The sequence below is a fragment of the Xenopus tropicalis genome, chromosome 6 (assembly GCF_000004195.4).
Source record: "Xenopus tropicalis strain Nigerian chromosome 6, UCB_Xtro_10.0, whole genome shotgun sequence".
Classification (NCBI taxonomy): Eukaryota; Metazoa; Chordata; class Amphibia; order Anura; family Pipidae; genus Xenopus; species Xenopus tropicalis.
In genome coordinates this window covers 65,246,273-65,263,330 of record NC_030682.2, presented here as the reverse complement: position 1 = coordinate 65,263,330, position 17,058 = coordinate 65,246,273, and the positions used below count along the sequence as shown (strand labels likewise).

General features: G+C 37.5%; 1 protein-coding gene across 1 annotated transcript in view; it reads right to left on the bottom strand.

Moving 5' to 3' along the window:
• fhod3 (formin-like 3) overlaps nucleotides 1–17,058 on the bottom strand; it is a 146,999-nt gene that overhangs the window by 46,479 nt on the left and 83,462 nt on the right. Inside the window, exons 14-16 of the mRNA XM_031903981.1 lie at nucleotides 10,255–10,460; nucleotides 5,339–5,626; nucleotides 1,998–2,869 (exon numbers count right to left, since the gene is read on the bottom strand). Of these exons, the coding sequence (XP_031759841.1) occupies nucleotides 1,998–2,869; nucleotides 5,339–5,626; nucleotides 10,255–10,460 (1,366 nt within the window). The remainder of the gene's footprint in view (nucleotides 1–1,997; nucleotides 2,870–5,338; nucleotides 5,627–10,254; nucleotides 10,461–17,058) is intronic.

The window sequence follows — 17,058 nt, the reverse complement described above, 5'->3', positions numbered from 1 at the left end:
GTAATATGCAAGGATTTTACTAGTTTTAAGATGTATAGTTCAGATGGCACAATGTGCGCATGCCTCAATGTATAATTATGTTGCCTTTGTTCAGTTCTTGTATTTGAACTGACACACAATATTAACATATACTCTGCTGATATATTAATGATTGTTATGTAAGCAGTCATTGTGAATTGACATCATCTACAGTGAACTCAAGGTGCCACCTTCTTGGATCTTGGAATGCTTATATACCTATAAATATATCATTCTAGTTTGCACTATTGTGGCTAATATATTGGCAAGCATGCTCGCCAGTTTATTGACACTGTGCCAGACCTCAATTTATCCTGAAAAATTAAGTAAAGAAGTTTGGGAATCACAGAGCTAAGCTTGTTTAATACCCTGGGATAAATACCATCCAGTCCTGGACCTTTGTTTACCTTGAAGTCTCTTGAATTTCCTCCTGAGTGACCCATGCATCAATAGTATTATTACTAGTACTGAGTCTATTATAAAGGAAGCCTTCATTAGATGATCCCTCAGTTGTGTAGAAAAAAACAGTTCAGAATTTCAGCTTTTTTCCTGTTCTTATCAACCAACTGACCTCCCTCTGATAATATGGTTAGCACCCCATCTTGCTATTTAAAAATTAGAAAATATTTTTGCATTCATTTTGGGTCTAGATTAATTTTACCATTTTGCATCACTGTTTTAGCTTGTCTGATTTTTTACATGCTTTATTGGCTTGAATGCCTTAAAAGCATGTTTTTTTCTTACCAACCTTAACACCAACACTTTTATCAAACCATAAAGTATTTACTCTGCAATGTCTTTCCCTGCTTACAATGGGGACTGACATGTATATTTATTAGGCAACATTTTAAAGAGATTCCATTTTTATTTTCTGTGTTTGACCCTTTCCCTTTAAGTCTTTCCCAGTTAATATATTGCACAGATGTTCTTGTACTTCCAATGTTTGCATGTCTATAATGCCTTATAGAGTTGTCTCTGCAACATAATCTCAAAGAATACCATGTTTCGATCACTATTTCCTAAATGCTCGCCCACATAAATACTAGAGATGAATTTGGTATTATTAGTTATTAAAGAGAATAATTTTATTAGATTATTGAATTACCTGAAATAAAAGGTTGTCATTCAGCACTTTTTCTGACTTGGCCACCCCATTACCTCAGTCAATGTCTGAATAACCCATAAGTCACCCATAACAACAACTTGACCTAGTTGTGGAGCTTCTTCTATTTGTAACAGTAGCTGGGCTTTATTCCCCCCACTTAAGGTGGCCACACACGTGGCGATTTTCGATCTTTCGTGCAACCATCGGACGCATGAAAGATCAATAAATCCGCCACTAACATTCAGTGCTGAAAGGCAGATAAGGAGGTACAAACAATAGGATTTCTACCTCCTTCTGCCGAATTAGCCCTGAAGGCAGATTTTGCTCAGGCGCCTTCTATGGTGCCCGATCAAAATCTATTAACCCGCCCGATCGGCGAGTCGACTTGCCATACACGCACCGAATATCATACGAAATGAGGTTCCGTACGATATTATCGGTGCGTGTATGGCCAGCTTTATACAGGGTGGTTTGTAGGATACACCAAGGATAATTTTCTTATTGACTTTTGGTTAATCTAAATTCTCTACCTGAAGGCATTCCAAACCCTTCCCAGTGCTACCCTGGTATTTTTTTGGTGTATGGCTTTAATTCTGGCTTTACATAAATACATTACTACACTGTTAAATAACAGTGCAGAGAACCTAAAGTGACAAATTATGCATTGAATAGCACATTGCATTTACATATAACTCATAATAACATAATAGTTACATAATAACGTAATAAAAGTGAAAATGTATAATGTATATCTGAAAGTTCTTTAGAACTTGTGCCACGTGTGATCAACTTGCTACCATTTTAGTCTTCTAATACTGAAACACAATCTGCTCATACAACTACTTCATGTTTAAAAAGTTAAAACTATTCATACCTTAGTGACAGGTAGATCCTTTGATTTTGATTCAAATAGGTACTCTAATTTTGATGTGTCCAGATTTATGGGTTCTAATTTAGACCACATACAATCTCTGTATCGTGAATGGTGGAAAGGCTGCAACTGAAATGGCCGAACCTCATTCCAAAAGAGGCGTATTGTTTTCTTCTTTTTATTGAAGATTGGTTCCTTTCTTAGTAGTTGAGGTGATCCGCAAAACTGACTAACAGGGGGGCAAAACTGACTAACAGGGGGCAGTGGGGGAGGAAGTACACAAGACGGGTTTGCATTTAAAGATCTTGAAGGAGGTAGAGGAGGGGGTGGTAACAGACCTATACAGTTTAAAGGTGGTGGCGGCATTGGTGGAAAAATGTTAGTAGTCTCCTTGGTCTCTAAATCCATGCTTAGAACATCAAAGTCATCATCTTCCCCAAGCTCTGTAAAATCCATATCTTTTATTCTAAGTTCTTTTGGGTTAGCCATCATTTGATCCCACATGAAATCTGCATCTTTTCTTGACTGAACAGTAATATCTAAAATGGGTTCACTTCTGCTTGCTTCAGATACCTCAGTATCCCTACTTTTTATTTCATCTAAAAAATTTTCACAGTTTTGATCATCAATATTTTCAATGCTTTCCTCAACTTTGCTAGAATGTAAAACTGGTGTACTGAAAATCAAGTCAGATAAAAGTTTGTCCTTTTCAGTCTCTTCTTTACTTTCATCAACTTCATCATCTGTTTCTTTGTCTTGCTCTTCACATATGTTTTTGTCTTCATAGAGTAGATCAAGCATTAAAACTTCTTGACTGCTGTACCCCAAGGCACAAAATTCATTATCTTCCTTATTGCTCATGTTTTCCACCCAAACTGAGAAGTATAAAGCACATTATTCAGATATTAACGTTAAATTATCACAATCTTTTAAGTGCATTTCAAGTTTGATTTTTAAATGTAGCACATGCTAGTAACATCACCTAATAGGTAAAATTCAATAGTGATGGTAAAAAAAATTTCCAGGTTTCCCCATGAAAAACCGTCCATTGCATTTTCACCATTTTACAAATTTTTGCAGCATAGCGAAACACTAGTGTTTACCATTTGATAAATATGATTCTAAAAATGCCATAGAATAGTATAGAAAGGGTGTACATTTTTCTGTAGTGAGCTCTAATTTCACATTTTGATAAACCTGCTCCTTAAATAAAGATCTCTTATGCAGAAAATCCCAATTCCAGAACATTCTGATTTCTTATTTCTGGGAGGAGGGGATTTTGAAAGGACAGTTTTATAATCCAAAATCAACCTGAGGTTTTCGAAAAAGAGGTTTTTATACTCTTTTCACTAAAAAGTATTTAACCATTACAGGTGATCTAAACTCCAAACAATACAATTATGCACAGTTACCCAGGGTACTTCTTGAGCACTAAAATTTGCATGCATTTTCTATTTTTAGCCGTTTCTGAGATATGTGCATATTTAAACTACTTAAATCAGGTTTTATTATTAACTGAAAGTCAGCAATCAGAGTTAACTGAGCTGTTGAGCTGAAAACCTACTGACAAAGAACAATTTTCTGTGTGCAGATTTACCATGAAGCCCCCCTGACCTGGATGGTTTCTATTCTCAAATTAGCTTTTATTAACCCAGGGAGACTTGCTTGGGTCATATCTCTATTAAATAGAATATGTGTGTATTTTATATATACATTGTAACTTGTACATTGTAATGTATTTAAGGATGTTGTGTAATTTACATATTAGATACAGTCAGGTTGCAACAGTGGCAAGCTTTAAACACATCCTAATCAGAAGACCAATCAGAACTTGACACATGAACCTATCGTCAATCTCTAGGTTAATAGCATGGATTAAGTTTTAGTTAGTGTGTTCCTGGAGGGAGGACAGGTGTGCCAGACTCAATGAAAGGATGAGTGGGTAGTGGGATTATAGTGGGATTATATGTAACATATCCACATTTATAATAATCTTTGTAAATATTAGTTATATATAGTATTTAGATTTAGTGTAGTTTTGCATTTTGCATGTTTGCTTTTTCTGTAGATATGTGTCAATTGCTTTTGTTAATAGATGTATATTTTTGATTGAACTATCTCTTTTATTAAAGAACCTTTATAACCGGGAATATTCATGTACATGTGTATATAAGAATACATATACATATTTACATAAATATATCCCTGGGCAACAGCTTTGGTGACTCCCACCCTGGCCTAAGAATCAGGAAGAACAGTTTATTTTCTTGTACTCCTTGTGTATTTCTTTCCCAGAGGAAAGTCTATATAAACTCTGTATTTCTTTGTTTGATGTTCTGACTCTATTGTGAGTTCAGAATCCACTGAGCTCATGTCAACTAAACTTCGAAATCCTTTGCATCAAGTGGTCTCTGACAACTGAATTTTGAACAGTGGTGGATGAATCAGTGCAGGCAGGCTCAAGCTATCACCCATCTTGATTGATAGCCAGGAATGATTGAAACAGAAGTCCTTGACAAATCTCCAAGAACACATATGTAAACATTCTAGTTCCATTGCTTGCTGCTTATAAGTTCTGTACTAACCACTGTAGGTTTGTGCACCAAATATAAGTTTTATGTTTGATACTGCCTACTTATTAGTGGGTAGGATTATTATGCATGGTCCAAGTACTACCTGGAGTGTGGGGCAGGCTAGAAACACACAGGCCTCAAGGGACAGGGTAGGAAACATTACAGAACCTAGCAATAAATTGCACAGTTACATAGGTAATATTAGAGGTATTGAGATTTTCATGGCAAACTGTTGGGCTATCTGCTGGGAATCTAATTACTACCTGCCTTTAATAGGCAAGTAATTTGCCATTTTTCCACCTCTTTCAAGCATCTGTTGGGCTTTGTATAGTAGCACTGTTTTTGTTTCCTACCTCTCTAGGACAAACCAACAATAAGGGAGTAATACATAAGTCTTTGGCTTGTTTTAAGTACAAAACAGAAGTAAACTGCAAAAGTGCTCAGCGGACCATTTTGATATAAGTTTTCAATAATTAATTTGTGGGGGTAAAGCTCCCCTTTATGTCAGCTCATGTAAAATCACCTTTAGCCTCCCTGAACAAAAACCACCATCCACCTATGTAACTGACAAAATACACTCCCTGTGAAGATGAAAGCTTTTGAAAAGTTACCACAGCAAACTAAACTAATAATCATAATATATGGTTTACAACCACATTTCTTAACCTTGGGCCCCAAGTGTTGCCTACAATTCCTAGCATCCTTCCACATATAACCAACATTGAAGGCTCCAAGGTTAATACATAGAAGTTTACTAGGTCCTTAGGTTACCTGTTTCATTTTCACTACTCTCTTCTTTTTCCACCCTTTCTGAGGTGCTGCTAGTAGATGAAACACTGGATCCAGAACATAGATCTTTTTCATTAGATTCTTCATACTGCTTTTCTTTTTCACTCAGTTGTGTACTGTTATCAACAAGTTGCTTCTGGCAGTCATAATCCTTAGTATCCTTATTATTATCTTCTGTTGGTGTTCTGAATTGCAGCTCTCCTTTTACATGACATTCAGATTTGGCAGAGTTATCCATTACAGACTCTTGTACAGAACTGAAATCACTTGCTAGAAGAATAAAGTATAAAAACATTGCTTTAGATTATTACATTCTTTTACATTGGTTACTTTTTACACGTTACATTGGTTACTTTTTACAAGAAAAATATTGTATGGAATTACCATAATTCTGAAAAAAACGAAAATGTAGCTTGTTTTAGTAGCTGGTCATATCATTTTTTATAATTATGTAATTGGCAGTGTAAGCAATTTTTCTCCTAAGACTTTTAGAAGAAGCAGAGACCTGCAGGAATTGCAACTGACATTTTGGAATTCCTAATGACAATGTGGTTTGCATTCCAGTGTGACATGCAAGCTAAAGAGTGGCCATCTTCGAAACTGGTTTGGAGATATGCAATATGCATTTGTTACAATGCAGTTTAAGGGTGCAAGGGTGGTGAGAGTGTGACAGGGAGCCTGGCATCACAAGTTCATGGAACTGAAGTGCTGGTTTTGAGTTATTTAGGATGCAGTGATGGAACTGGGGAGGCATGCCACCCCTCTACCTTGTTATCCTTGTATAATAGCATCCCCATAGGGGGGAAGAGTTTTGAATGCCAGAACTATTTTTTTAATCAACAGAACAGTACCAACCACATAATAAGCACTGTATCAAGTATAACAAAAACAAGGTCTAGGTGTTAAAAGGGTGATCATGCTCCTGGGATCCTGTGAAATGTTCTTAGAGCAGGTTCTGCTGGAGCTTTACAGTCCAGAAGATAAAACAAATGTACATAACACTGTAGACAAATAGAGCCAGTACAGGTCCAGCATCAAGTTTTATACAGTAAAACTAAAACACCGAAGTCAGTGCAATAGTGTATTCACGTATTATTTAGAGATGCAAAGCATCGATATAGCATGCTTTGCATCTCTAAATAAAATGTGAATACATCGTTGAAATGAATCCGCTCTCCAGTGAACTTCATATTTTCATGTTACAAACAACTGGAGGTGGCGAACCTAAACCACTGTTGAAAGAGCAAGAACACACTTACTGTGGTAGTTTAGAAGGTAATATTGAACTGACATTTTATACAGTAAACCATATTCCATTGGAAGGAGAATGTTTCCTTATTTGGAAGCTTAGTTTGGCAGAGACTTTCATTGATAGCCTGGGTAGGAATCAAATGTTTAATAGTTAGTGTGAGGAATTTTCCAGATATTGCAGCCATGGATGCCAAGTGATTCAATATTTCAAGACTGCTTCATGGGAATCAGCATGTGTTTCTTCAAATTTGCGTATGTCTTCCATTTGCTTTATCCATTTAGCAAGTGCAGGTGGAGCCACAAACTTCCATTTAAGGGGGATCAGTTTTTTTAGCAGAATTTAGAACATACTGTGTTAAAGATTTTTTAGAAGAGCATGAGAAGGTGGTATTGTGATAAAGGAGTGTAGAAACAAGAGATTTGTCTATGGTGAGTTGTACTCAATTAGTACAGACCTCTAGAATCTCTGTCCAGTAGTTCTGGATGATGAGGCAAGTCAACTTCTGAGGAAGTGGCGGGAGGCCGCGAAACGCGTTAAGCGCTAGGTCCTCTGGGGATGTACTTGTGCCTTTTACTAAATATGGAATAAAAGACTGATTTTTGTCTTAGTGGTGCTCCACTACTTATTTTTCTTGTATACCGTATCCAGGATCCATCTGGGAGTGGGTCTGCGTGTAGCACACTGATTGAGCGGTAAGTGCTCCCGTGTACTATTATTGTTTTTTCTGCACTAAGTCAACTACAATGCCAGCATTTATCTGATGAGCCAGAATGGGAGTATTATACCATTGGGAGGGAACTTTATAGTTATACTCCAGTTTTCTGCAACTTCTCTGTCCCGGAAAGGACTAAGCAATTATATCCTCCCTGTCCTGATCTGAGAGTATAATGTTCAGGGCTCTTTTTTAAAATGTAAAAGATGTGGCAGATTTAGATGCAGCATGTGACAAAAGAATGTGTATTCTAAGTTTACAAAATCTTAGAACATTATTTTATACACCTTGCCAAAAACCCAGTATGCCCACCAGGTCACCTTTCTCCTGTTTGTTTGGTTAGTACCCCAATGGTGACCATGTTGAATAAGGTGTTGGGCTCTTTCATACAGAATGTCCCATTTTATGTCAACATGGGTCACTTTCCAGATCCATAATGTTTAATATGAAAAGAGGTTGGTGGATTTATAATACTGGCAATACCTGAAGGTGCCAACTTATTTACTTTAAAACCCCACAGAGAGTGACTGTATATCATACTTCTGTAAATGTTTCTAGTTTAGGGAGTAGTTTTTTTTTCCTGCAACTACTTGAGACCATAATGGGGTCCAATGATTCCCTGTCATGGGCTAATGCTTTCAGGGCTAAGCTTGAAAACCAGTTTTTCTTGTTGAATACTACAGTAGGCATTGCTTGGCCCAGTGGAGGTGCTTAACAACTTGTTCTTTGTTGTGACAGATCAATATTGCATCTCTATTGCAGTTCCACAATAAGCTGAATGAAGTACATCCTTTTTGTGTCATTCTCACTCACACATAATATTCCAAAAATATAAATTAATTAAGCATTGGTGTATAAAAACCTGAAAGGTAATATGGAGACATCAGGATATGTGAAGCCCACAAATGATAATTATAACTTTCAAATCAGTTAACTTTCTGAAATCTTTCTGCATAAAGTTGCAAAGTCTGTTTTCCACAATAACACCCAAATCTTTCTTAACCCCCAACACTATACCAAAAATTGCATAACTACTTTAACCCAAGCACATAACCTTGCATTTGTCAATTTTTAATTTTTTTCTGCACTTAAGTTTTTAATTACTGCAGCAAGTTTATCTAATATATCTAATACAGGTAAATGTCTTACTTTAAGATCTATTGGTGAAATTTACTATTGAGAGACAGGGACCTTGCTTGCACATGATTTTGATAACTTATATTTACAATATGTGGATTACCTTATTTTAATTTAACTGCGGATTACAACTATATTATAAACAGGTATGGTACCTGTTTTCCAGAATGCTCGGGACCTGGAGTTTTCCGGATAAGGGGTCCGTAATTTGGATCTCCTACCTTAAGTCTACTGAAAAAATGATTTAAACCCTAATTAAACCCAATAGGACTGTGTGATAAAAATGGAGTCTATTGGAGATGACCTTTTCATAATTCGGAACTTTCTGGATAATGGGTTTCCGGATAAGGGGTCCGATACCTGTCCTATATTACATATTTCTTCTTGGTTGTGAGGCATGGGCTCCTATATAGATTGTGTAATAATGATGTATTTATATAAGGACATGTCAACCCAAAAAATATGTTTTTGCTTAAGAAAACACAATTCTTAGCAACTTTCCAATATGAATTCATTACAAATTAATTTTTAGTGCTTTAAAAGTTGTTTGTAAATGTAATTGCTATTGAAATCAGCATTTGCTTAGCTCCTGGATATGATTTTTTAAACAATGTTGCAAAGGCCAGTCTCTTCAAGGAAGACAGGTCTGTCAGTCTGCTGCATTGTTTTACATTGATTCAAAAGCCAGAGCTACCAGGGCAGAGAATATAAAAGGACTGGCAAATACTGGTTTTAATAGCAATTATATATACAAGTCATTTAAACACCATTACAAATTTGTAATAAATGTAAGTTGCACAGAATTGTGTTTCCTTCTATTAGGCAAAATGTTATTTTTGAGGTTGGCGTGTCCTTAAAGGAGAAGGAAAGGTAAAAACTAAATAAGCTTTATCAGAAAGGTCTATGTAAATACAGCCATAAGCACTAACAGTAATGCTGCACTGAGTCCTCTATCAAAAAATAGATGATGTGCCAGTGTCTGACTTTCTCTCTCAGAAACATCCTTAATTCCCTGGGCCAGAGTCTGCACAGTTCTCTCCTCTCTCCTGCTCCCCCCTCCCATCAGAATGCTAAGAACTTCCTCCCCTCTCCCTTAGGAATGTGTGATCTCAGCTATAATGGCTGCAGGAAACTGTAGCTAGGAAGCTGCTTAAAATGGCAGCTGCTATTTTAAACAAACGGAGAAAGCTTCTAAAGCTGTTTACTCAGGTATGGCAATGGTTTATGCAGAATAAATATATTGTTCTAGGTGGCAATAATATGGCAAATCTATTGGCAGTAAAATGCCAAAATGACTTTCCTTCTCCTTTAAAAGAATAGTGCTGCGTGTATATATATATATATATATATATATATTTCTTGATATATGCACTGTAAAAAAAACTGCCTTCTGGTTCACAGTGATGTTATTTTATTATGGTCTGTTATTTTATTATAGTTTGCAGTAGCAGTCTACAGTGTTGACCAGGTCATTGTTGCACATTTATTCAGGGCAAAGGGTGATTAAGTATCTTCTGTTTTATTCTCAATATTCCTTTAGGACTCTAAAAAGATGGTACCCTAGCCTGAATTGACATTTAATTTTGGATATTTCTTAGGTTAGGAAAAGCAAAAAAAATGTAACTGATAAGTAAAAAAGGCTTGTGATAAGAAACAAGAAAGAATAATTTTGTTACATATTTAAAAACCATGCTATTGTTTAAAAAGGAAATGCTTGACACACAAGGAGAAGTTGCATTCCACAAGTTCACATTTATAATATTAACAGTGACAATTGCATATCCTTAACATACTTACGGTAAAATGAACTGGATTGAATCATATTTTCTACTGAGAGCACATTATCCTCACAGCAATAATCTTCAGGAGTTTTTAAATAGTCTGATTTGTCAAATGAAGAATTTTCTATAAAACAACTGCTGAATTCCTTTCTATTGCACTTGTTCCTATTTTTTACCTCCTGTGCATACTCTTCAGCCGCTAATTTCTCCAAGTTTTTGTACCTAAAAAAATATGAAATTAAAGCAAAGATAAGCATATTTTTGACATTCTGCATTTGGTAAAAATCTCTGTTAAAGAGCAATGTTGTAGTGTTTAGCCACTGAGAGAATAGAATTGCTAGGAATAACAAGAATTTGAACAGAATTTCAGAAGTAGTCCTGAAATCCTAAATTTGTTTAAGCAGTGTCTTAGTCTTTCCAGCCCTGGGTTTGCTACTTAAGTTATTTTCCTGACACATACAGTATACATAGGCAACATTTACTATGTCCCCTAATAGAATTGTATAGACACTAAGGGAGTTCACAAGTCTTATCTGGGGGACTGGCTGTGCTCTGTATACTTAACTGTACTTTTAAAATGGATTGTCATTCAGTGCAATAAGAAATTATTCCAAAAAATCTGGAAGACCCATCCAGAAAAAGAAAGGGTGATCTATTTAGTGGTACTATCCTAACATTGTATTGTCCAGAAACCCTAACTGGCATTCAACACTGTAAACAGAAAATCATCTGTTTTATTCACTACAGAGGTTTTCAAGAGAAGAATACATTTTAACACTGCATAGCAAAACTAACAGCAAATCACATTTTTTATTTATTACCCATAACAGGATGTGCACTGCACATATTAAAGGTGAATTTTGAAAGCAATGCTTATTGAGAATACAAGTGTAATCCAAAGTACAGCTTCCAAAAGTAACTAAATGAAAAAAGCAAGCAACAATTCTGCCAGTTGTTATGATAATGTGTTCACTGGAGAACCCTGTTTCTGTGGAGTCCATGAATAAGATGTAACTGTTTGATTGAATGAAAAGCTGCATGGCAGCTCACACTCATAAGAAATAAATACATTAGGGATGCACCGAATCCATGATTCGGTTCAGGATTCGGCCGAATCCATGCTCCTGGATAACTTTTTGTTACGTAAACACGGAAGTCTCAACATCCCAAATAATCGCATCAGATAGTTCATATCTAGCGTTCATATTTAGTATGTTTTATCTTTGCACTTAAGTATATGTGAGAGAAAAGACACTGTGAAGTGTACTGGGGTAAGAAGAAATTTTGTTAAACCCATCAATATCTGTGAAAATCTTTGCAGTTTATTAGGATAAATAGCAAAACAGTTTTACCAACTCTTGATTTCTAAAAATATGGCATTCCAGTGTCAGGTAAGTTATACCACACATAAAAATCAATGTGTTAAATTTTGCAGTAGCTCAAGCCAAAAAATCTCATATGCAGTTTTTCCATTTTGAGGTCTTACAATGCCACCTAAATTGTTAATCATTTATTATTCTGGACATCAAACTGTTCAGAAGACCAAAGCATTCATATTTTGTATGCTTTTTAATATTTCATATTAGTATCAAAGAACTTGTGGGAGATAGGATTATGTAAAGTGCAAGCTTTTGGTTAATTTTTAGAAATTTCATTAAGCAATGTTTTCTTAAGCAAAGTACTTGTGGGATATAAGATGCAGTAAGTTTTAACCCTTTAAGTGCCAGCCGAATTCGTCATTTCGGTTCCCCCCAGTGCCAGACGTTTTTTAAGCATTTTGTACTCATTCACTTTAACAATGTTTTTTGGTAGGAAAACCTCCACGAAACTAGGGAAATTATATATCGTTTTTTTCGTCACTAATTGGGCTTCGACATACATACCAAATTTTATAACTTTTCTGGAGATATGATGTGTATTTTGGGTGAAATATGTAAAAAAAAAATAAAATTATGAAAAATTTCTGTATATTTTGAGGTTTTTTTCCATAGAAAAGTTAATTTTACTCACTTTTTTTTATTGTTTGTAAAAGCCCTGATACTCCCAATTCCAACGATACCAAATATGTGGTGGTACCCCACAGTTCCTGTCCAGAAGTAACCCCCAAACTAAGGCAATACTTAGTACAATATCACACCAGAACAAAGCAGAAAAGCGCTTGTAACAGTTAATGCAGCATAACTTATATGTAAATCTAAAATATCCCCTCATGTTTGGTATCTTTAGAAACTACAGACCTTCAGGTTTCTAGGTGCAATGTAGTTTTCACTCAAAAGCCAAATACCTTTTGTCAGTGCATTGTGAAATTTGGAACTTTTTATGACATTTTTTTTTTTTTTCTAAAACGTAAACTTGGACGCATGATCAAATGTGGATTTGACAAAAAAAAATCTCATAAAAATTTTCTAACAAAGGCATATTTGAAAGACAAACTTCTCCTGAATAAAATGATGCCCCATATGTATGGGTGCACATAAAGACATGGGCACCAAACACTCCAAAGCAGGGGCAATGCACAAGGGCAATTACAGCTAAAAATGTGGGGGCTGCGCTCTATGTGCACTTCCTGCAGTTTTTCAGTGTTAACCCCCCCTACCTGTGAAATAACCCCCACAAACTATATATTTATGAAAAGTGCACACCTTCAGCTATTAAGAGACACCACTCTTCTCTTTCTACATGGAAAATTGTGGCCGCAGTCCCTTGCAGAAGTCAGCGCTTTGGTCAGAAATCAAGGAAAAACCAGATAAAAAACCTAGATTTCTCCCCAAAATCTCCATGGCAACTACCAAAAACTTACTAACCATCAATCTGCAAGTTCCCCTGAATAAAACGATACCCCATATGTATGGGTGCACATAAAGACGTGGCCACCAAATGCCCCAAAACAGGGGCAATGCATAAGGGCAATTTCAGTTGAAATTTTGGGGGCTGCGCTCTATGTGCACTACCTGCAGTTTTTCAGTGTTAAGCCCCCCTACCTGTGAGATAACCCCCACAATCTATATATTTACGAAAAGTGCAAACCTTCAGCTATTCAGAGACACCACTCTTCTCTTTCTACATGGAAAATTGTGGCCGCAGTCCCTTGCAGAAGTCAGCGCTTTGGTCAGAAATCAAGGAAAAACTAGATACAAACCTAGATTTCTCCCCAAAATCTCCATGGCAACTACCAAAAACTTACTAACCATCAATCTGCAAGTTCCCCTGAATAAAACGATACCCCATATGTATGGGTGCACATAAAGACGTGGCCACCAAATGCCCCAAAACAGGGGCAATGCATAAGGGCAATTTCAGTTGAAATTTTGGGGGCTGCGCTCTATGTGCACTACCTGCAGTTTTTCAGTGTTAACCCCCCCTACCTGTGAGATAACCCCCACAATCTATATATTTACGAAAAGTGCACACCTTCAGCTATTCAGAGACACCACTCTTCTCTTTCTACATGGAAAATTGTGGCCGCAGTCCCTTGCAGAAGTTAGCGCTTTGGTCAGAAATCAAGGAAAAACTAGATACAAACCTAGATTTCTCCCCAAAATCTCCATGGCAACTACCAAAAACTTACTAACCATCAATCTGGAAGTTCCTCTGAATAAAACGATACCCCATATGTATGGGTGCACATAAAGACGTGGCCACCAAATGCCCCAAAACAGGGGCAATGCATAAGGGGAATTTCAGTTGAAATTTTGGGGGCTGCGCTCTATGTGCACTACCTGCAGTTTTTCAGTGATAACCCCCCCTACCTGTGAGATACCCCCACAATCTATATATTTACGAAAAGTGCACACCTTCAGCTATTCAGAGACACCACTCTTCTCTTTCTACATGGAAAATTGTGGCCGCAGTCCCTTGCAGAAGTCAGCGCTTTGGTCAGAAATCAAGGAAAAACCAGATACAACCCTAGATTTTGGTCAGAAATCAAGGAAAAACCAGATAAAAACCTAGATTTCTCCCCAAAATCTCCATGGCAACTACCAAAAACTTACTAAACCTCAATTTGCAAGTTCCCCTGAATAAAACGATACCCCATATGTATGGGTGCACATAAAGACGTGGCCACCAAATGCCCCCAAACAGGGGCAATGCATAAGGGGGGGGCTGTGCTCTATCTGCAGTTATTTAGTCTAAACACCCCCATACCTGTGAAATAACCCCCGCAAACTATATATTTCTGAAAAGTGCACACCTTCAGCTATTCAGAGACGCCACTCTCCTCTTTCTACATGGAAAATTGTGGCCGCAGTCCCTTGCAGAAGTTAGCGCTTTGGTCAGAAATCAAGGAAAAACCAGATACAAACCTAGATTTCTCCCCAAAATCTCCATGGCAACTACCAAAAACTTACTAACCATCAATCTGCAAGTTCCCCTGAATAAAACGATACCCCATATGTATGGGTGCACATAAAGACGTGGCCACCAAATGCCCCAAAACAGGGGCAATGCATAAGGGGAATTTCAGTTGAAATTTTGGGGGCTGCGCTCTATGTGCACTACCTGCAGTTTTTCAGTGATAACCCCCCTACCTGTGAGATACCCCCACAATCTATATATTTACGAAAAGTGCACACCTTCAGCTATTCAGAGACACCACTCTTCTCTTTCTACATGGAAAATTGTGGCCGCAGTCCCTTGCAGAAGTCAGCGCTTTGGTCAGAAATCAAGGAAAAACCAGATACAACCCTAGATTTTGGTCAGAAATCAAGGAAAAACCAGATAAAAACCTAGATTTCTCCCCAAAATCTCCATGGCAACTACCAAAAACTTACTAAACCTCAATTTGCAAGTTCCCCTGAATAAAACGATACCCCATATGTATGGGTGCACATAAAGACGTGGCCACCAAATGCCCCCAAACAGGGGCAATGCATAAGGGGGGGCTGTGCTCTATCTGCAGTTATTTAGTCTAAACACCCCCATACCTGTGAAATAACCCCCGCAAACTATATATTTCTGAAAAGTGCACACCTTCAGCTATTCAGAGACGCCACTCTCCTCTTTCTACATGGAAAATTGTGGCCGCAGTCCCTTGCAGAAGTAAGCGCTTTGGTCAGAAATCAAGGAAAAACCAGATACAAACCTAGATTTTGGTCAGAAATCAAGGAAAAACCAGATAAAAAAACCTAGATTTCTCCCCAAAATCTCCATGGCAACTACCAAAAACTTACTAACCATCAATCTGCAAGTTCCCCTGAATAAAACGATACCTATGTCTGGTTGCACATAAGTACATGGCCGCCAAACCTGAAAATGCATAATATTGGGGCTGCACTCTATGCACCCCTTTTTTTTTGCCTGCACCCGAATGAATGGGATACGCTCGGGTGCAGGCACATGTAGCCGATATACGCATGAAAACGCGTGAGAATGCAAAGTCTCGCGTTTTCATGCGTATATCGGCTACACGTGCCTGCACCCGAGCGTATCCCATTCATTCGGGTGCAGGAACAAGTAGCAGGCGTAGGGCTGAATTTTCGGCAAGCGTTTTTCCACTTGCTGAAAAAATCAGCCCTACGCCTCGTGTGGCATCAGCCTAACCCTTGGCAATAGAAACTACCAGAACAATCTTAGCACCTCTGGACCTTTCTAGAACAACTGAAATCAAATGGAATAAAACCACTAAAAGCAATCAAAGAACAATAGTTGCAATGAAATCGGTAAGAGCCCTGGATCCACCAATGTCACTGCAAAAGCAACCATTTTGGGGGCACTAAACACACAATAAAGAACAATGCAAAGATAAAACACCGTAAAATCCAATAAAACCACCTAAACCAACAGAAGAACAATAATTGCAATGAAATCGGTGGTCAGAGCCCTGGATCCACCAACGTCACTGCAAATTCAGCACCAAATAGCAATAAAAAAAGTTACAGTGCAATAGAATAATTCAAAAACAGAAATCAATTATGAAAATGCCAAAAAAACACTAAAATGCAACCAAATAAATCAGATAATTATAGAGCAAGATCAGAAATAAAGTTTTAGTAAAAAAAAAGACTGCCAAAGAAAGCAAAGACAGAAAGAAAAGAAAAGAAAAAAAAAAAAAAAAAAAAAAGTGTAAGTGTGTGTGTAAGTGTCTGTGTGTGCTTGGGAAAGTTGTAAATAAGTGTGTATGTGTACAAAAGTGTAATAATGACAAAGATAGAAGAAAAAATGCAAAAAAAAATTTTTTAGACAGTTGAGATAGAAATAAGCAAAATAAACAGTGGTAGAGAGTTGTAGTTCAGCTTACCCAAGGCAGGCAGACGATCAGGGGTGATCAGGGGCGATCAATCCAGCAGGAAGGCAGCAGGGGAGCTCCATCTTGTCCGAAGTGCGCAGCAGGAGTGAGGGAGCCGACAGTAGGCGGCGCTATTTAAAGGGACAGCAGTGGACACGTCATCAACGCGTGTCCACTGCTGTCATTGGCTGGCGACGCGATCGGTGCGGCTGGGGGACCCGGATCGGTGAGTATGTTCTTCATTGCTCGTTGCCTAGGGGGATCTGAGGGGTTTACAAGCGCTGCGCTGCTTTAAAAGCGAGCGCAGCGCTTGTAAACCCGACAGTGCCATTGGACGTAGATTCTACGTCCCATGGCACTTTGGTCCCTTGGTACCTGGGACGTAGAATCTACGTCCCTTGGCACTTAAAGGGTTAAGGCGGTTTTCAGAAAATGCATAAAAACAGGTACTTTTAGCAAACTTAACAAGTTAGTAGTATTGAGTAGAAATAGTTCTTTTTAATTTGTCACAACATGCAGTAGGTAAAAATATATGATTATAACGCAAACTTATTGTTTGTGACATAGCAACTAAACTATGCAAATTTCTTGTGC